The 21,787-nt window shown below is 39.7% G+C and overlaps 1 protein-coding gene across 2 annotated transcripts in view; it reads left to right on the top strand.

Annotated features, from left to right (window-relative positions):
- Fig4 (FIG4 phosphoinositide 5-phosphatase) overlaps positions 1 to 21,787 on the top strand; it is a 184,493-nt gene that overhangs the window by 89,874 nt on the left and 72,832 nt on the right. For both annotated transcript variants that reach the window (XM_008852422.3, XM_029555727.1), the window contains exons 11-16: positions 2,936 to 3,069; positions 4,354 to 4,470; positions 6,196 to 6,241; positions 9,078 to 9,226; positions 10,580 to 10,746; positions 21,596 to 21,734. In XM_008852422.3, coding sequence (XP_008850644.1) covers positions 2,936 to 3,069; positions 4,354 to 4,470; positions 6,196 to 6,241; positions 9,078 to 9,226; positions 10,580 to 10,746; positions 21,596 to 21,734 — 752 coding nt within the window. The remainder of the gene's footprint in view (positions 1 to 2,935; positions 3,070 to 4,353; positions 4,471 to 6,195; positions 6,242 to 9,077; positions 9,227 to 10,579; positions 10,747 to 21,595; positions 21,735 to 21,787) is intronic.

Genomic DNA, 21,787 nt, shown 5'->3' with positions numbered 1-21,787 from the left:
TGTCTCTGCAATAGGACGAGTTCTTTGGGTATATGCCAAGGAGCGATATAACTGGGTCAAATGGTAGGTTCATTTGTAGTTTTTTAACAGTTCTCCACACTGCTTTCCATAGGGGTTGAACAAGTTTGCAGTACCACCAGCAGTGGATGAGCATTCCCCTTTCCCCACATCCTCTCCAACATTTGGTATCATTTGTTCTCTTGATCTTAGCCAGTCTGACTGTGGTAAGATGAAATCTTAAAGTGATTTTAATTTGCATTTCTGTAATTACTAAGGATGTTAAACACCTTTTAAGATGCTACTTAGCCGTCTTTATTTCTTCTTTTGAGAGCTCTCTGTTCAGCTCCTTAGCCCATCTTTTTATTGGGTAATTTCCTTTCTTGATTCTTTGTTTTTGAGTTTGTTATATATTCTGGATGTTAAACATCTGTCAGATGTGTCGCTGGTGAAGATTTTCTCCCATCCTGTATGCCTGTGATTCGTAAGTTTGGTCTTTTTATGGTGTCACACAATTTCTGCACATTCCATTCTTGTGTTTTCTTAAACTTTTCATAATCTTTCTTGAGTGGTCTAATTCATCCAGTTTATCTTCCAGTCTTGATACTCTGTTTTCCATTTCATTCATCTTATTGGTGAGGTTTTCTACTGTCATTTCTAATTAGCTTACTAAGTTTCACTTCCTTCTTCTTTTCAGCCTGAGTATTCTTCAGTGTTTCTATCTCTTCTGAATTCATTCAGCAGTTTATCACTATCTTCTTTCAGTTCTTTGATTTCTTTGTGTGTTCTTTAAATTCACTAAATTCTTTTTATCATGTTTATAATTGTTCTTTTGAGTACCATGTCCTGTGTTATCTCTAGGGGGTTCTCATTGTACTCCTCTAGAGGGCTGTTGGTATTTGGTGGGGATATGTTATTTTGGTTTCTCATGTTAATATTTTTTCTCTGAGACTTTGACATGTGGATTTCTTTTGTAGTTTCTGATTCTTATGTGAGACTCAAGCCTTCCTTTGTTGAGTTTAGGTCTGCTTGTTTTTGTAAACTTTTAAAAAATATTTTATTATTTTTATCTATATGAGTGTATTGTCTGCATGTATGTGAGTGCACCCGTGGCATGCAGTGCTGTGGAGGTCAGAAGAGGGCCTTGGATTCCCCTGGAACTGGGGTTAAGGATGGTTTGTAGCTTCCATGTGGGTGCTGGGACTCAAACCAGGGTCCTCTGCAAGAGCAATCAGTGTTCTTAACCACTGAGCCATCTCTCCAGCCCCATCTTTTTGTAAACTTTATGTGCCTTTGTGGTTTACTTGTTGGGCATGAAAAGCTGGTTGGTTAGGCTTCAGGTTCTCTCTTTTGATTTTATATTGGAGTAGCCAAAATGCTTTTGTCTTGCTGTTCAGGAGTTCCCACAGAGGCCCAAGTCAGATGAGGATCAGGTGCTCTCAGGCTTTCTCCTATGATCTGGATCCCTCCAGGAAAGATGCTACCCTCAAGAATTTGAGGGCTGGGCTGGCCTGGGAGGATCATGGCCCAGGAGAGATGCTGCCCTCAGGAAGCTGGTGGCTGTGCCGCCCAGAGATGCAAAGAGAAATGGGGGTGAGAACAGGCCCAGAGGGCTTCTGGGGACTACAGGGAGGAATTGGGTTGGTCTGGATGAAAAGGATCAGGAAGCAGTGGGGATTCTGGGCCAAGAGGTCAGTCCAGGGGTCTGTGGTGTCAATAGAAGAAATGGGCCAGGACCAGGCTAGGAGGAGAGATGGGGTGGGGGAGCTGGGAGGGTGAATGAGGCTTGGGAAGTCAATGTGATGTGGGCTCTGAGGAACTTACCCAGGATAGATGCTGGCCCCAGGAAGCTGGTGGCTGTGCCATCCAGTGATGCAAAGGGCTTACTGTTCTTAATTCTTATGTAGCATGTCTATGTGATTTATTCAGCTGTGCAAAATATATATCCTTTTTTGTTTCTACTGTGGTTATTGATTAAGTTCATGGCAACTGAAAAGTAATCTTTATAATTGAAAACAACACAGAAGTATCTTTATGATATCAATAGAGCCTTATCTTTTAAGTGACTATTGCACAGTTGATTTTCTCTATTTTGGTTTTTCATGTTAATATTTTCAAGTAATGGCCTGATCAAGATAACAATAGAAATAGCTATATTTTTTTGAGGTCTTATATGTACCAGTTGTTCTGCCAAGAACTTTTGGTGTTTTGTCTCATTTAATCAATTCTGTAAGGATGATACTATTGTTCCATTGTTCTTTAGGTAGAGACCAAGAACAACCTTGTTGAAGGGTAGTATTAGCAGTACAGAGTAGTACAGTACCTTAACCCTCATGAGTCAGGGGCACTGTAGTATCTGCGATGTTGCAGATGTGGTGGCAGAAGGTGAGGCTTGGTCCTCTGAAAGCCTTTCAACTTCAGTTCATTCTGCCACAGTGAGAGGAATAAAGTACCTATTGGGCCATCCCATAGAATATTTGGTGAGCCAAATGTGCAAATGCTCTGTGCTGTCCTCTTTAGGAATTGATATCCAGACCAGGCTGATTTCTCTTTGGTCCTTAGCTGGCTACAGTTGTGGGTTACCTTCTGGTTGGTACTTGGTAGAGAGAGTACCAGAGTGGCCTGTGGAGGGTGCGAGAGAGGCTTGTGTGGAGCATGCTGGGACAGGGGGGAGGTTAATAGGGAGAAATCTGACCTCCTTGGCTCTTCAAAGGTCATTACCTGGTGAAGAAACTATTTGCACTTATATTATTTTCATTTTAGTAAATGGGTTTCATTTGAGTAGATTTGAGACTCTGGCTTTTTGTCTTAGTAAGATAAGGTATAAGCTGCAGAGGTGACTGAAAAGTGAAGATGTTTAAAGTCTGATTTAAGGTAATCATAAGTCTGATAATTAAGTTTTTTAACCTAAAACATTTAAAAAATATTTTTGATAAAGGAACGAGAGAAAAGAAAGCATGAACGAATTCTGAGTGAAGAGCTCGTGGCTGCTGTGACCTACCTTAATCAGTTTCTGCCTCCCGAGCACACAATTGTCTACATCCCCTGGGACATGGCCAAGTACACTAAAAGGTGACCGAGGTTCACATGTCTGGCTTTGTGTTTCCTTTTCCTGACTGTCAAACAGTAGCTGATCTCTATGTAATGTTGCCCTTTTCATTTCCTTATGAGACGGCTGGGAATTAGTTTGAGCACTTTAATGAAGTGACCAAGTCTTCACCTGCCCTTTTACCTGCTCATTCTGTATAAAGTACCAGCGGTTTCATGGCATCTATTCTTCATTGAATCATTAGTTTGGCTTTTTTGTACTTCATTCTGCCTTGTTCTTTAAGTTCTCACAGGCAGCACTTTCATGCATCTCTCTCGTAGACGAATGTGCAGTAACTCTGTTAATAGTAAACCTAAGCTCCTTAATGAACTGGTTGATTCTGGAATGTTATAAATCCGAGGGATGTTCTGTTTGAGAAAACCTAATCTTTATGCCCAGAGCAAGTCTTTGTTCTGTGACTTGCCACCCCTGTGGCATGCTTTCTCACCTCTCTTTTATCTCTCAAGATTTGGTTCAGAACTAATCTCTTCTAAGGAACCTTTTTTCCATTAAACTTTGCACAGTCTTTTATGCTGGGCATGGTGACACACACCCTTAGCCCCAGCACTGGAGGCAGAGGCCAGATTACTGTGTATTTGAGGCCAGCCTGGTCTACATAGCCAGTTTCAAGGCAGCCAGGGCTTGAGATAGTGAGACCCTATCTCAGGAACAAAAACCACAAAAACCTCACAAAACCAAACAACCCCTGCATTGTCTCTCTAGACCTTCCCTTCACTTCCTATACACAGTGGGTTTTTACTCTCCCCATTTGTTTTGTGCTTAACTCCTTGTGCTGTTTTTCCTAAGTCATTTTTGGTAGTTGATTCCCCATGAATACACGTATGCATCTACTTTCCCACAGTATGTTAGTTCATTGGTTGATACAGTTCATACTAATTTCTTTCCAATTTTGTCTTCCTTTGTCACAGCACTAAGCATTGTCATTTGATGAGTGCTTAGTGGTTTGACTAACAGCTCTTAAGAGTGAGACTTTGGAAAAACCTCTTGTGGCAAGGGCCTGGGCCAAGATTAGGGAATGTGCTGGTATTTGATATTAAGCCACAAGACCTATTTTCATTTTGCATCCACTGTTGTTAGTCATTGACTCTACATTATTCCTACAATAATCTTTACAGCATTTTTATTAAATATAAACCACAAGATTTAAAAAATATCATTACTATTGACTTTATTTGCCTTAGATGTGCGAATAATGCATATTAAAACCCAAGTTCTTCTCACGTTCTCGTTATTCCTTCCCTCTCCAGCAAGCTGTGTAATGTTCTTGATCGATTGAATGTGATTGCAGAAAGTGTGGTAAAGAAAACCGGTTTCTTTGTAAACCGCCCTGATTCTTACTGCAGCATTTTACGCCCAGATGAAAAGTATGTATGGTATTTAAAACTTAAAATAAGGGTTGGGGAGGCAGCTTGATTGATGAAGTGCTTGCTATGCAAGCATGAGCACCTGAGTTTGATCCCTAGCATATAATGCCAGGGCTGAGGAAGCAAGGATAGGCAAATCCCTAAGGCTCACTCACCAATCAGCCTAGCTTACTTGGAGAGCTTCAAGTCAGCTAGAGACCTCTTCTCTAAAAGAATCAAGGTGAGATGCCTTAGTAGGTAAAGGTTCCTGCCATTAAGCCTGACAACCCGAGTTTCATCTCCAGAACCCACATGGTAGAAGAGAAATGACTCCCACAAGTCCTCCTCTGACCTCCACGCTTGGGCACTTTGGACACGCACACACACACAATAAATAAGTAAATTCATGAATAAATGAATAAATAAATATGTATATATATATATATATAAATTTTAAAAAATGTGAATAACATTTGAAGAATGACAGCCAAGATTGATTTTTGGTCTCCAGCACATGAACCACACATGTACATACATTTAGACCAATGCATATGCATTCATACATGTGCCCATACAAAAGCACAGACACACAGAGAGAGAGAGAGAGAGACTTGAATCAAGATTTCCATTCTTATGTATAAAATATTCTAGGGGCTGGAGAGGTGACTTAGTGTTAAGAGCACTTGCTCTATAAGCATGAGCACCTGAGTTTGAATTGCCAGCATCTAAGTAAAAAGCTGGACATGACTATGTGTGTCTGTAACTCCAGCATTGGAAGGCAGAGACAGGTGGATCCCAAGAGCTTTGCACACACAACACACACTCACACACACTCACACACACACTCACACACACCACAAAGTAAAAAAAAATAATAATAAATTCTAAATACATAAAATCTGTGCTAACTAGAAGATGGATAGATGAATTTAGCTTTTTGGGGAGGCGAACTGCTCAGGGGACTATGTAACTGTTAGAACCCCTGGTAGTTTTATACCTTGAAATGGAAGTGGGGTTTGGGGTTAGGGTTAGGGTTGATTTGTGGAATAAGCAGTACATAAAATATTTCTGTAAAATGAATTTTTGGTAGTGAATTTTATTGTTTAGTATTTAATAGGAACGGGAGTTTTTCTAATTGAAGACAGATACTTTCATGAAAGTAGAATTTGTTGTTATATTGATTTTCTCACAAAATGTTTTGTCATTGCTGGAAATGCATTTGATTTTCAGTAAACACAGTTAACTACAGTGGTCAAGCAAAAAATCAACAATCAACTGTCAGTGTGTATATCTTTGGAAGTAATCTTCCTGTTACAGTTTCCTGTTACAGTTGTTTGAATTTGGGGGACTCTTAATATATAGTAAGAAGACAAAGGCATAGAAGATTTTATTAGGAAGATGCCTAAAATTGTGCATGCTTGTAAAGACCAAAGAAATGGGCTTAAAGGAAAGCAAGAGAGACTTTTGTTGAACATGGCTTTCTTTGAGCAGAACATGGTGACTGATCCATGTTATTTGCACATTCACTTGCCTGAAAGAATGAGAGTATGCCAAATTAACTAATTATTCCAGATCTTTCCCCTATATTGCTGTGATTCTTAACAAAAATCAATGAATATGTATTATGCCATTACATTAAAACAGGGTTTGGGAGTGGTAGAACATGTGCTTAGTATGTTCATGGCCTGGGTTTAATTCCTAGCACTGGAAGAAAGAAAAATGTAAATCATTTATTTTTACACACAGGTGGAATGAACTAGGAGGATGTGTGATTCCCACTGGTCGACTGCAGGTACAGATAGTAGTGAATACAATCTGTGTTCATAGTGTATAATTTTTAAAAATTCTTTAAAAGTATCATTCAATGTATTTTTGATCATATTCTCTCTTCCCTTAACTCCTCTAAGATCCTCCACTATACCACTACTCACCCAGCTTCCTGTTCTCCTTCCCAGGCCCCATCGAGCCCAATTATTGTTGCCCAAATATTCAAGTGTGGAACCTCCCAGGGGTATGGTCAGTCTACCAGGGCCACACTCTTGAGGAAAACCAACTCTTCCTCTCCCAGCAGCTATCAAATGCCAATACTTCTTAGCTAGGGGTAGTACTTTATGCCTACCTACCCCCTTCATGCTGGGATTTTGTCTGACTTGAGCTTGAGCAGGTCTTTTTCATGCTGTCACATTTGCTATGAGTTCACAGGTGCAACTGCCTGCTCTCTGGAGAACACTATTTCCTTGTAGTCACTCACCACCTCTGGCTCTTACAGTCTTTCCAGCCCCTCTTCTTTTGAAGATCCCTGAGCCTTGGGGGAGGGTTGTGATATACATGTTCCATTTAGAGCTGAGCACTCTGAAGTCTTTTATTCTCTGCATCTTAACTGGTTGTGGGTCTCTGCGATACTGCCTTTTACTGCAAGAAGCTTTGATAAGGACCAAGAGATACAGTAACCTATAGGTATAGCAGTAAGTCATTAGGAGTAACTTTAACTCTGCACATTTGGTAGAAAATTAGTACCAACTTCTCTCCTAGGGACCATTACCTTTCTAGACACAGGTTTGGCAGCTCCTCTTGACCCTAATAACAGTGCTAGATGTGGGTTCCAACTCATGGAGTGGGCCTTAAGTCCAATCAGAGGGTAGTATGTATACCCACAACATTCATGCCACTATTGTAGTACTAGACGTATCTTGCCAGGCCAGTGGTTATTGTAGTCCTCAGGGTTCACCCATGGGTAAGATTGATGATTACTTTTCTCCTTGAGCGTAGCACCTTCCAGCACTATGAAAGCTAGCCAGTAGGGATGAAGCTTTGAGGTTAGTACCTGCTTGAGATTGCTATGTTTTATGGTTCAAGTATGTGTTGTCATCAGCAATAGGATTTTACCATCAGTTCTGGTGGGTAGCCATGAGCAATGACAATAGCCTCTAATGTTTGGGGGTCTATGGGATCCCACAGGCAAACACCTCAGAGAGAGGTAACCCATTCCTGGTATTGAGGTTTTTATTTGTTAGGATGGGGTGTCTAGTTGGGCTGTTGTTCCCCTGTTATAAATTAACTCCATTTAAACTCTTTGTTAAATGTATATGTATATGTTAGAGAGCTTCTATACTAGTGGGTTTGCATATGGTTTATCAAAAGGCCTTTAGTGTTAGCTATCCCTTCTCATGGTCCCTTTTCTATCTACCCAACTTCCACCGCGTTTAATCCTTCCTGTTCCAGTATTCCCTCTTCCCTGTTTATATCACTGTATTCTAGTTCCTGTCTCCTGAAAGATTCCCCCCAGTGTGTGTGTGTGTGTGTGTGTGTGTGTGTGTGTGTGTGTGTGATTCAGAGCCTCACTATGTAGCCTGACTGGTGCAGCACTCACTACGTAGGTCAGGCTGGCTTTGAATTCTGAAATCTGCCTGTCTCTGTCTGTCTCTTGAGTGCGGAGAGTATAAGCACTTGCCACCATGTCTTGCTAATCTTTTGTAAAGTTTTCTATAAGTAACTATTGAGAGGTATTGAATGTAGAATTATTAATCCTTGAAAATGATTTTTAAAGCCTTCCTGTTAGTGTTTAAATCTTGCACAAAATGTGTAGCCAAGATAATATAACCTATGAATTTTTTCTATAAAATTTTATTATTGGAAATTAAAAATAAGAATATGGAAATAGAGCTGGGCATGGTGGCACACACCTTTAATCCCAGCATTCAGGAGGCAGAGGCAGGCAGATCTCTTGTGAAATTGAGACCAGCCTGGTCTTCATAGTGAGCTCCAGTCAAGCTGTGGCTACGGGAAGACCCTGTCTCAAAAAGATAAAAAAAAGCTGGGTGTGGTGGTGCGCACCTTTAATCCCAGCCCTTGGGAGGCAGAGAGTGGCAGATCTCTGTGAGATCAAGACCAGCCTGGTCTCCAGGTGGACTGAGACTAGGAGGACCCTGTCAAAAACAGCAACAACAACAAACCAACAACAAAAAGACCAAAAAGAGAATGTGTAACTAGATTGACTTTGGAATATAAGTTGGTGTTCATTTTTTTTATTAGCTATGCTTTAAGAATGATGGCTTGGGGCTGGAGAGGTAGCTCAACAGTTAAGAAAGCTTTCTACTCTTCCAGAGAACCTAAGTTCAGTTCCAAGCAGCCACATCAGGCATTTCATAATTGCCTGGAACCACACCTCTAGGGACTTAGACACCCTCTCTGGACTCCAGAGGTACCTGCACACATGTGGCATACACTCACACAGGCATACACATGCACATAATAAAAAGTAAATATTTTTTAAAAGGGAATAATACAGCTTTAACCACTGAGTAGTTTGTATGATAAAGGAGATATATCTGAAAAAAGACCATATTTTGCTGATTGATAAATATAGAAAATGTTAACTGTTTGTTCTTGTTAAACTTTCAAAGTAAATTCAAATATAGACTAGGTTTAATGATGCTGTTAGAGCAATATTAAGTGAACAAGCTTATATGATTATTAAAATGTTTATTATTTTAACCCTTAACTTTATCAAATAATACTTGCTCAGGAATAACGCCCACAGCCTTTGTTCTGTTTCTTTAAGAAAATAATTTTCATATAGTATGGAAGTAATTTGGGTGACTGAAAATCTTAACGGTGTTTTTTTAAAGACTGGCATTCTTCGAACCAACTGTGTAGACTGCTTAGATCGTACCAACACAGCCCAGTTCATGGTAGGCAAATGTGCTCTGGCTTATCAGCTGTATTCCTTAGGACTGATTGACAAACCTAACCTACAGTTTGACACGGATGCGGTAAGGTAAGCCTCATTTTCTACTACTTGGATGTCAGCAGTGACAGAAAGCAAAGTTGACTAATAAGGATTTTTATGAACTCATTTCTGCTTGTAGCTTCTCAAAGATTATATTGTTTGAAGACAGTATTCAAGTTAGTTCTTAATATTTCTTTTAAATATTTCTACATTGTTGCCACTGGATTTTGTTTTGTTTGTTTTTGCTTGTATTGATTTCATTTATAAGTACTGTGTTTTTTAGATAAATCCAAAATGCTTAGACAAACTAGTGGGTTAAATAAAAGCCCAGATGGCAATGAAAAACAGTGCTGTGTCGTCATACATTTTGAACTAAAAATATAAGATGTATAAGATTGATTCTTTGTTAAGGGTTACTGTGTCTTGACTGTCCATTGGCTCTGTGAAAAGAAAAAGATAGTATATAACTTACATGTCTGCTATGGGCAAAATATTTGTATCTCCCTCAAATTCATATGTTGAAATCCTTGCCCCCAAAGAGATGGTATTAGGAGGTGGAGCCTTTGAGAAGTGATTAGATCTAAGGTCAGAATCTCATCCTTGGGATTAGTGGCCTTTGAAGAGTGACCAAGGAGATTTTGCTAGTTTCTTGCTCATATGACAACACAGCAAGAAGGCCCACCTATGAACTAAGTGGGCCTTTATCTTGAACCTTCCAGTCCCCAGAACTGTGAGAAATAAATGTTTGTTGTTTATAAGCTACCCTGTCTAGTATGCTGTTACACTCGCCCAAATAAAGTGAGGCACTGTGCAAAGCAAGAGCATATCTTTTGTCAAAGGCAATTTGGTGGGACCAAAATTGTGCCATGGGAGGTGAATTAATGTGGCAGGCTATAAGGTGTTCAGAGTTTTTCTAATATGATTAGAAACCACTTGATCTGGTTTTAATGGGTTAGCTTATGTTTCCTGTGACCTTGGCATTAGATCATTATAAAACAATATATTTTACATTTGCATTTATTTTCAAGATATTGAGGAGTCTACTTGAAAGATTCGGGAGAAAACATAAAGTAAAAGACTCTGAGTCTGTGGCCAAGTGAATGACTTTTGAAATCATCTTGTTTAAAAACTTTTTTTGCCATATTGGTGATTGTACCCAAGGCCTTACACATGCCAAGCAGATGCTCTACCACTGAGCTGTATCCCCAGTCCTCTCTTCATTTCTTATTTTGAGATGGGGTCTCACTAACTTGCCAAGACTGATTTTGAACTCAGTCTGGGTCCAGGCAGGCCTTGAATTTGTGGTCCCCCTGCCTTAGCCTCCCTTCTGTCTGGAATTATTTGTGTGAGTCACCAGACCCATTGGCACCAATCTCTAATGTGAGTTTTTCTTTTATGTAGGTTATTTGAAGAACTCTATGAAGATCACGGTGATACTCTGTCCCTTCAGTATGGTGGTTCTCAACTTGTTCACCGAGTAAAAACCTACAGAAAAATAGCACCATGGACCCAGCACTCCAAAGACATCATGCAAACTTTGTCTCGATACTACAGCAATGCCTTTTCAGGTAATTTGTGGCAAAAGCGTATTTCTACCACTTACCCTTATGTGCATTTCTTTTCTTCTTATACATATACTTTTTTTCTTTTTTAGCTATTTATTTAAAGTTAAAATTATTTGTAAATTTACATAAAATAGACTTTTATGACTTAGAAGGTACTCAATAACTACTTGTTCAGCACATTAATGGATGAATATTTTTAATTTTTTTCTTGAGACAGGTTCTCATGTATCCCAAGCTGGTGTCAACCTCACTATGTAGCTGAGGATAACTTTGAACTTCTCATCCTCCTTCCTGCACCTCCTGAGTACTGGGATTACAGGAGTGTACCATTAATGCGTGATTTATATGGTGCTGGGATTAAATCAAAGATTTTATGCATGCTAGACAAACACTACCAACCGAACTACATCATCAGTCCCACATTTTGGATCTTAAATAGGGCACTTTTGCATTTTGCCATATGTCAAGAGTTTTTACATAATGAAACATCTTTTGATTTCTTGACTTCTGCCTCCTTGTATATTTCTCCTTCGTATTTCTGTATATGGAAATTTATTTGAGAGTATTGAATCATCTTTGCAGACAGGGGTCTTGGTAGTTGTTTAAGAATGGTTAAATTGTCAACTAGAAATTAGTAATGATATTAGCATTAAACCATACTTTTATGATTTGTGAATAAACACAAAGTTGTGTCAATGGTACTTGGTACTTTCCCTGCCTCCATTCTGGTGCCATCGTCAGTATAATATACAATATTACAGACCAAAGGGATTGTGAAACAGATCCCCATGCGCAGAATTTATACAGGAAGTGCTCAGTGATCAATTCCATGAGTCTTCAGCCTTGAACAGAATAGGGATTTTTTAAAAAAATCAAAGAATTTGGAGAAGAGTAACAAAGTTGCTCTTTAGAAGGAACTGTTGTCTACATGCATGTCACCCCATTCCTTCACCTCAAGCCACAGGGCTCGACAGGGCTCTAAGTGAGCCCATTATGGCACCCTGCCTTTGGAGGGATCCCTGGATGGCTGTGTAGTAGTTCTATTGAGAGGGATGGTTGAGGAGAGTGCTATACAGTGGGAATTGCCTGCATGTTTAGAGTAACCCCTACAGAACTTGAGTGTTTACTGTTAACCAGATACAGACCTCATGGAAGAGGCTATCAGCATTGGGTTGGCCTGGTCCTTTAGGTTGGCCTGGCCTGTATGGACCTTTAGGGACCAAGAGCCCCTAACAGCCAAGAACCAGGAGGTAAAACTAGAAACTTTCTCCTTTAAAAACAAAGAAAAAAGAAAAAGATGCATGTGCCAACACCAAGGGAGTTGAAAGAGCATCCTTAATGATGCTCAGAAGCATCCATGAGCGTTTGCTTTCAACATCAGTTAGGCCCAGCGTGGATGAAAATGAGTCTGTTATGCTCTGTTTTTATGTAACAAATTATTATAAAGTTAGCAGCATAAAACTGAAGTGGCAAAACTAACTCCATTTTGTTCTAGCTGACTTTTGCTTTACCCTGTGTTTTTTCCTAGTCATTCTCACTGCATCCAGCCAGGCAGAGCATTTCAGAGCATTTCATGCAGGCCATTTTAGGGAGTATATTGTTTGTACAATACTAGGAAATTTACAAGTAGCCAGGTAGCATACCCTCCCACCTAGCCTAACCAAAACTTGTTAACTGAAAACCTCTTTGTTAACCGACCTGACCCTGGTCTGGTGTAACTGTGGTGATCTGATATAACTATGGTTATTGGCTTTACCCCTGGCATGGTATAATTGTGATCTTAAGCTTTAAAAAAAAATTTTATGTTTTTATTATTTTTATTTTATATGTATGAGTGTATTGCCTGCATGTATGTAAGTGCACCCATGTCATGCAGTGCCCGCAGAGGTCAGAAGGGGGTGTCGGATCCCCTGGAAATGGAATTATAAACTGTTGTTAGCTGCCATTTGTGTCTGAGAATCAAACCCAGGTCCTCTGCAAGAGCAGCCAGTGCTCTTAACCGCCACGCCATCTTTCTAGTCCTTGGTTTTAAGCTTTATAAATCCTGCTCTGCTTCTTCTTGGGATCGAGAGTTCTTTTGGGCATTAGACCTTTCTCTGACTTCCAGCTACTAATAAAGGACTCCTAATTGGACTGTCACTATGTGATGTTTCTCTGTGCATCTTGCTCAGTATTACAAAACAACACATAATCACTATGACAGTTTTTGTGGGTCAGAAGTTCAGGAATAACTCAGCTGGGTCCTCTGCTAAGAGTACCAAGGCTCCAGTTAAGATGCCAGCCATGCCGTCATCTCATTAGGCATTTTGACTAGGGAAGGATCTAACTTCAGCCTGTGTGTTTGGTAGAATTCAGTTCTGTACAGTTCCTTGTAGCTGAAAGACTTGTAGCTACTTGCTTCTTCACAGCTAGTAAAGGAAAAGCAGCCTGTCGAGCAAGGTCCCTAGCAAGACAGTCATCTTATATAAGGGTATATAATCATGGGAGTGACATTTTATCATTTGCCCTAGCCCATTGGTCTGAAGAAAATCACAGGTCCTACACACTTGGCAAAAGTACCAACTGGTAGCATTGAAAAACAGGAATTGACTGTCTCAGTCCCACAGCGTGGAAGTCTAAAATCAAAGAGTCAGTAGGACAGTTTCCTCCTGAAAGCCATAAAGGGGAATTCTTCTTTGCTTCTTTCTGGCTTCCACTGGTTGCTGGCAATCCTTGATGTTTGTTGACTTGAGATAGCAGTGCCACAATCTCTGCCTTTGGCTGTTACATACCCTCCTCTTGTATCCATATCTGTTCTCCTCTGTTTCTTTTTCCTCTTCTTACAAGGATACTAGCCATTACTGAACCAAGAACCTGATCTTCTCCAGTGTGAGTACATGCTGATTGGATTGTTATCTACAAAGACCTCATTTTCCAAACAGTTACATTCACAGACACTGGGAGTCAGGACTTCAAAGTAACTTTGGAGACATGTTCAACACACAAAAGTTGTAAGAAGATGAAGAGGTGCAATTATAAGTTCTGCCAACAAGTACAGACCTGTGGGTGTGTGTTGCTGTGAAAAAGGCTGAAAGTTGAAAGCTGCCTTTTCTGCCCCTCTCCTGCCATTATTGTCCCTGTAATGGATTGTTTTGGATATTTAAGGACAAAGCCTGCTTACTAGGAGTAGAAGGTGCAGATGGGTATATGAATATAAATGATTTTTTAAAAGCATAATACTAAATGTAACTATGGGTACAGGAGCTCATTATGTACATATAGAAAGGTACAGAAAAATAGTAAAAACTGAAAAATGAATTATTATGAAAGCTATTATATTATGAGTAATGTGGCTAAAAGAGACTTCCTTATTTTAAGAAGCATGGTATCATTGGGGTGTATACCTTCTTTGAAAATAATGGTGGGTATTATATAATGATGATAATACAGAATAATTTTCTTTAAAGTATTTAAGATAACTTTGCCACACTTAGTCTTGTTATTTTATGCCTCTAGGCTGAGCAGGAAAATATTTATGATTAAGAAACTAAAATAATGAAATTAAATGGTTGAGGATTCTACCCTTCATATAGACAAATGTTTGTTGTGTGAGCAACTCCTCTGACCCTTTGTTGGGTTCGTTTTTAAAACTGTTCTTAAAGCTAGGCACAGCTGTTCAGGCCTATAGTTCTACCTACTCAGGAGGTTGAGGCAGGAGTATACCTTAAGTCTATGAGATTAAGCCAATCTGGGCAACACAGCAAGATCTCTATCTCAAAAATCAAACAAAAACCTGTTCTTGAGGCTTTGCCTATCAGTATGCTCAGGGGTTTGTCTCCAGGCAGCATCTGCTGGCTTCCAGCCTAATGGGTTACCTAGGCAGGTAGAGGATGCCTTACTGGAAACACAGTTACCTAGGCATTCACCTTAAATGTTGGGAAGAGCTTTTACTTTCCTTGAGGATCTCGTTAAACTGTCCTTGCTTTTTTAACGTTTACATTTTGTAAGCCTGGATTTTCTTGCTAGCGTCTTGAATTTAAATCCTATTATTAAAAACAAAACAAACTACCTGATACAGTTAATAATAGAACTGATACACACATACATATATACCCTACATATATGTGTATAATTTAAATGTGGTGGGTGCATATGCATGCATGCATAGAAGTGGACCATGTATTCTTCAAACTGATTTTTAAAAAGAAATAAAAGCTCTCAGAGTAAAGACTTTCAAGCTCACCAAGCAGAGAGAGACATGCTCACCAAAGACAGTGCTGAGGTGGCTTTCCCCTGGTGCCATGAGGTGCTCTGAGAGTACTGCTCACCTATGGAAGGAGGCGTGTAGCTTTCCACATAGAGTGGGTTAACCTTCTGAGGTCATACTTGGAACAACAGATTTTAGTGAGTAAGCTCTATTTGGCTTTAGCAGGAAGAAACCAATTGCAAAATGCTTTGATAACATTTTAAATAACACCAAACCCAAATCTCTTTACTTCTCCTATACCGAAAGCATGTTAAACACGACAGGACCAAAGTTGTAAGTTGTTAACCTCAGTTTAAGTTGCACAGAGCACACTCAAAACCACCGTTACAGTCAGTCCTACAGCTTTCCCTAGTGTGTCCCTTCTGCTCTCCAAAATGATCACTTCATGCCTGTCCACTCCTCTAACCTACAGCTGCCAACCTCCGCTGATGACTTTGGTGTATACTTCACCAAGGACCTGAAGGTAACAGAAAGGAAGAGCGTTTCACTACCAAATGAAAACTTTGTATCTGCACCCAGAGTCTGCCTTACCTTGTATGTAGAGCTTGGAGTGTCCCTTCCAGGACTCAAACCAGGCCCTCTGCTGTGCTTTGAATCACAACCTGTCCTTGCTTTTCCCTATATACTTTTATCTGTTGGTTACTTGGTTTCCCTCTTACTCAACCATTCAACTTTTATCCCAGCTGACAATTTCCACTTTCTTATAACTCCTGTACCATCCTTCCCAGGTTCTCTGTTGATTTCTGCTCTACTTCTAAACCTTCATCCTCTCTTAAGATTTTACCTTAGGGGTATTTCATGCATTTGCTAATCTAGATGCCCACCTTGAATCTCCTCTTGAATACTACATTCATTTTCCATAGTCACTGGGCATACATAGCATTACTGAGTCTGTGCTCTCTTCTGAAAAGACTGAAATAAAAATGAAGTCAAAGGAAATAAAAATAAAGTTAGAATGTCAGTCAACCTGGGCTCTCATCTAGAGGCTGCCTGGATCATTCAGATTATTGGCAAAATTCTATGTCGTTTGAGACTGAGGTCCCATGTTCTCACAGGTAGCGGACTGGGATTGTTCTCAGATCGTGACTCGTGACTCTTTCACTTTTAAAGCCCATTGGTACACTGAATCCATTTTGTGCTTTGAATCGCACCAGTTTCCCATCTTTCTTCCTTTTCTGTCCTTAAAGGTGTCACATAATTAAAGGCAATCCAGAATAATTTCCCTATTTTGAAGTTTGACCAACTTCATTAGTAACCTCAGTATAAGTTTGCAAAGTGCTTTTAGCAATATAATATTCGTAAGTATGACACTAGAGAACAAAGGTGCTTAGGGTCCAGAATTATTCTTTTCCTGCCATAGAGCTCTAATAAGAATCTCAAAGTAGTGGTGCTTGGAGGGGCAAGCCTTTAATCCCTTGGGAGACTGAAACAGGAAGATCACCAGTTCAAGGCCAGTCTTAAGCTGCCTTGAGTGAGACCATGCCTCACAAAAAACTAAGAACTAGAAATGTAGTTTACTGGTAAAGCACTTGCCCAGCATATGTAAGACCTTGGATTTTATTCTCCAGCAAAACACACACACACACACACACACACACAGAGAGAGAGAGAGAGAGAGAGAGAGAGAGAGAGAGAATAAATGCAGAACAAAAATCCCTCAAACTTAACATTTCAGATACAGAAACTCTCCATTCTCTTTAATCTGTTTCTTCTTTTGTTTTTTCTACCGCATACCCATTGTTCAATTCAGAAACCTAAGAATTATCCTCGAATCCTTTAGTTTCCTTACCCATCACCTTTACCCACACTCTCCCATGTTAGCAGATCTTATTGACTCTACTTCCAAAGTATCCATCCATTGTTTCTGTTGTCCCCTTCCCTTTCTTCTTCTGCTCTTCCCTCCTTTCTTTCCTTTCCCCTGCCCTCCTGTCACAGTGTTGGGCATCAAACCCAGGGCCTTGAATGTGCTAGACAAATGTTTGCCACTGAACTGCACCTGCAACTCTCTTTCTACTAATTTTTCATCCCTATTGATGTCATACCACTCCTCACAACCAGTACCTCTTGACAGATGCAGTAGCTCCTGGATCATCTCTTTGTCTACTTTCCTGATCTAATTGTTCATAGCAGCCAGTATTATTTCTGTTTTTTAAAGTTAAATCAGATCCCATGATTCCCTCTTGAAAAATGACAACAAAAACGCCACGTTTTCCAGGGATTCCCATCGCATTTAAAATCAAATTCCTTACTATGATCTATAAGGCCACATGGATCTAACTCCATTTGTCTCTAGCCCTCTGTTCTTTCTGTTACCACCACCCTGCAGCCTCCCTGGCCTTCCTGTTCTGGTGCTGCTCGGTTTGTTTTCCCCAAAGGCTTTTGCAGTTCTAGGTCCTGCCCAGGCAGGGCAGAGCTCTGTGGATGCCATCCTTCATCAGAGCTCTGTGGATCCCATCCTTCATCAGAGCTCTGTGGATCCCATCCTTCATCAGAGCTCTGTGGATGCCATCCTTCATCAGAGCTCTGTGGATGCCATCCTTCATCAGAGCTCTGTGGATGCCATCCTTCATCCACTACAGTTCACACTTCAGCCAGCTTCTACTCTTTCTCTACCTGCCCAACCTGTGTCCCCATATCCTCCCGTCACTGTTTTATATTCTTCATTGAATTTTTATCTTCTGAAAACACTTTCATTATTTATTTATACATATTTTTGTTTCTTACTAAATTATAAAACTCCAAGAACCAGGCTCTTGTTAGTCTTTGTGTCCCCAGTGAAGTGAAGGACATGGAAAGTTCTTGAATGAATGATTTTTTTCAATTATTAAAGTAGTGTGTGTTAATTTTAGAAAGTACAGAATGACACACAAATAAATAATAACCCTCACCCTCAGAGATAGCCACTTGTTCATGTTTAGGAGAACAGGACCCTTCTGCTTTTATTACACATGCAATTTATAATCTTTTGCCCTTTCAGATAATATAAATAACTTTATGACTTTATTCTTCTACAACATGATTGCTTAGTAACATTATGGTTCTTTATCCTTTAGAAGCATCATAATTTAGTTATTTGTTATTGTACTTCTAGGATCCTGCTGAATAAAACACCTTTGAACATAAGTCCTTTTCACTTCTCTTTTTTTTCTGTCTTCTTGAGACAAGGTCTTCTATAACCCCGGTTGGCCTGAAACTTCCTATGTAGACCAGGCTGGCCTCCAACTCACAGAGCTCCACCTGCCTATGCCTCCCAAGTGCTGGGATTAAAGGCATGTGTCAGCCAGCAACACCCAGCTACTTGGTTTTTTAAAATATTTTATTTTTATTTTATGTATATGAGTGTATTGCCTTCATGTATGTGAGTGCACCCATGTAGTGCAGTGCCACAGAGGTCAGAAGAAGGCTTCAGATTCCCCTGGAACTGGAGTTAAGGATGGTTCATAGCTGCCATGTGGGTGCTAGGAATCGAACCCAGGTCCTCTGCAAGAGCAGTCAGTGCTCTTAACCGCTGAGCCATCTCTCCAGCCAACTACTTATTTTTACTAGGTAAGAAAGTAGAAATGTCTTTCAGGGCCTTAATGAGTTAGTTACTTGTCTCATCATTGTGATAGAATACCTGACCAAAACCTAACAGAGGAAAGACTTATTTTGGTACATGTTTTCATAGGATTCAGTCCATGGTTATTTGTCCCTGTTGCTTGGACAAAATGTCATGGTGGTAGGACCTGGGCTGTTGAGGGGGCTTCTTAACCTAAGCAGAGACAGGGCAATGCAAGAAGAGGGAGGCAAGATATAGTCCCCAAAGACATGCCCCCAGTGACCTAATTCTTCCAACTAGGTTTCACCTTCTATTTCACCACCTCCTAATAATACCACTAATAGAGTCCACCATTCATTCTACCAGAGCCCTAATGATCTAATTGTCTCTGGAACACCCTCACAGACATACCCAGAAGTGTGTTATCAGTAAGATTATCACTAATCTAGATTCTTAGCCTAGTCATGTTGACAGTCAAGATTACCCATCTCACACATACAGAGAGAAAGAGAGAGAGAGAGAGAGAGAGGTTGCCTCCAGAAAGGATTAATCAGTTAATGCTCTTACACCTTAAGAAAAATGTTTGTCAGCATAGTAGAAATATTATATTGTTTTAGTCTGTAGTTGTTTGATAACTAGTAAAATTGGAATTTTGTATGTTCATTGGCCGTTTCTCCTTCTTTTGAAAGGTATATGTATCTGCTTTTATACTGGGTGTTGATCTGTGTCTTTCTTACATCTCATTAGTATTTTTTTCAATAAATGGCATAAGGTAGGAATCTTAAGTTCATTATCCTACCAGTTAAAAAGTATTAGTTATTAACTAGTATTTTCTACTTTTATGATCTCAGACACTGCTTCATCACATACATATTAGAATAACAAATACTTTAGTTCCAAGATAAAATTTTGGACAGTTAATTTAAAAATTGTTATACTCAGTCCTGATCTGTTTATATATAAATAATAGAACTGGTTAGTGCATAGTGACTTGAATGACATTTAATAGTTCATATTCTTTTTGCTTTTAAAGAATAATTAGCTGTAGAAGTAGGTAATCCTTTTGCCCTCTTGTTAGCCACACTACAGAGAGGACCTAGCTATACTAAGCTCTGGACCATACCCAAAGTGCTACCACCTTCCTAGAGAAAGCAGGTTTATTTTACAGTCAATACCCAGAGAATGCTCAGGCTCATTTCTGTGGCCTTATCACCCAACCTTAGTAGTTAACCCATACCACTGTAGAGAGATCTGAAGTTGTAGCAATAGCAGTGCCTTCAAGAGCCTTTATGATCTTTTGAAGGGTTATCTCTTTTTTTTTTTCTGGCCTTTTTGAGACAGGGTCTCCCTGTAGCCCCAGCTGTCCTGGAACTCACTATGTAGACCAGGCTGGCCTTTAACTCAACAGAGATCCGCCTGCCTCTGCCTCCCGAGTGCTGGAACCACGGGGCATGTGCCACCATGCTCAGCTGAGTTATCTCTTTTTTTATCTGTTAAATGCTTGTCACTTCTTACATTTTTGTCATACTTGCTAAAATTTAAAGGAAACTACTAATGAAAGAAACTCCTTGAAAACATGGCTGAAAATGGAAAGCTGTTTTAGATAGTATTAAGATGTTTTGAGGCACTGCATGAAATAAACTATTAAGTTCTATCAAGTCTATTCAAGAAGCATAGAGAATATAATTATTGTAAGATCAACATGTTTACTTTTTTGTTACATAAAGAGGTGCAAATTGAGTAGTAATGTCTGCATCTTATAATACTTGTCTCCTCTCAACAAGTGGAGAAAAGGCTCCAAATAGATTCAGCATATAAACATCCTTTTATATATTACTCTTGGTCTGAAAGGTAAATGCTTTTTAATGGAATGTTTCTTGCCAAATATTAATAATAGGAATACATATTTGATCTACCATATTTCATTCATTTGCTTTTGCAAAAATGGTCAAATAACCCAATACTACTTTCAGATGCATGTATTCACTATAGCTGTTGGAAGAAATTTGATTTTATGATAATATGATCTTGTTCCCAAAGCAGCCATTTGTGCTGTGCTTCCTTTTTAGTACCACACTCATTTTCAGAAAGAGTTTATTATTTATATCATGAATGTCTGCAAGAGACCTGAATAGATAGGGCTCCAAGACAAGAAGGTCAGAAGGAAGCAAGGGGACAGAATCAGGGTGCCAGGATGAGAAGGTGTAGAATGGGAGAGTGGGTGGAGACCACTTCAGTGTTATCATTTGTACCAAAGCATAATCAGGAAAAGGAAGAGGAACTAGAACGTATGTGCAGGCAGTTTGATTAGTTCATAATAGAGTTTGGAAGATAATTTTGGAGTGGGCGAAGAGCTACAACGCAGATATTATTCATATACCCTTACTGTCTTTGTTGTCAACCACAGAAAATAATGGGCCAACCCCCCAGCTGAGGGCAGTGTCTCTGTTCAAGAAAGGGTATCTTCTCCAGGATTGAATGTGGAGAGTGCAGCTGGCTGGTTCAAGGTTGTGCAGCAGAATTTCTGCAGGAGCTGGGTTGGTCTGTTTGTCACTCAGCACTGCTTCAGAATAAAGAGAAGTGTTCACTTCAGATAAATTATAAATGGTGAGGATATGTTTTTATTTTAAAAATAAGCCATGCCTTTAATCCCAGCACTCAGGTGGCAGAGGCAGGTGGATCTCCATAAGCTCAAGGCCAGCCTGGTCTACATAGTCAGTTTCAGGCCAAGTGGGGCTATAGGGGAAACCCTGTCTCAAAAAAAAAGTCTAAAGTATTATAGTAGTTCTTAACAATTTTTAAGCCGATATTTAAGAAGCAGTTTACATTCTGCTGTTTTGGAGGTATGGTCAAGAAGGAAGCATCATTCTAAAGCAAGGTTTTCATTCTCCTCAGAGCTCTGATGACCAAGATTGTATGTATGTGTATGAAGCTTGAAATATAAATGCTCCTTTTATTTTCAGAGATCTGCTATGAAACTGCAGTTGCATCAATGGCCTCCTGAGCTGTTCTCCTGGGGTATCTGCCTCAGTAATTAGTTTTCTTAAATATATTTTCTTGCTTTTTAGATGCTGATAGACAAGATTCCATTAACCTCTTCCTGGGAGTTTTCCACCCCACAGAAGGGAAGCCTCATCTCTGGGAACTCCCAACAGATTTTTATTTGCATCACAAGAATACCATGAGACTTTTACCAACAAGAAGAAGGTATGTTTTTATTCCTAGTCTACCATGCAAACTCAGATTTGATGTCATTTTGA

The sequence above is a fragment of the Nannospalax galili genome, unplaced genomic scaffold, assembly GCF_000622305.1.
Source record: "Nannospalax galili isolate Female #2095 unplaced genomic scaffold, S.galili_v1.0 scaffold646, whole genome shotgun sequence".
NCBI lineage: Eukaryota > Metazoa > Chordata > Mammalia > Rodentia > Spalacidae > Nannospalax > Nannospalax galili.
The sequence above is the reverse complement of the archived record's forward strand: the minus strand, read 5'-3'. Positions and strand labels throughout refer to the sequence as shown.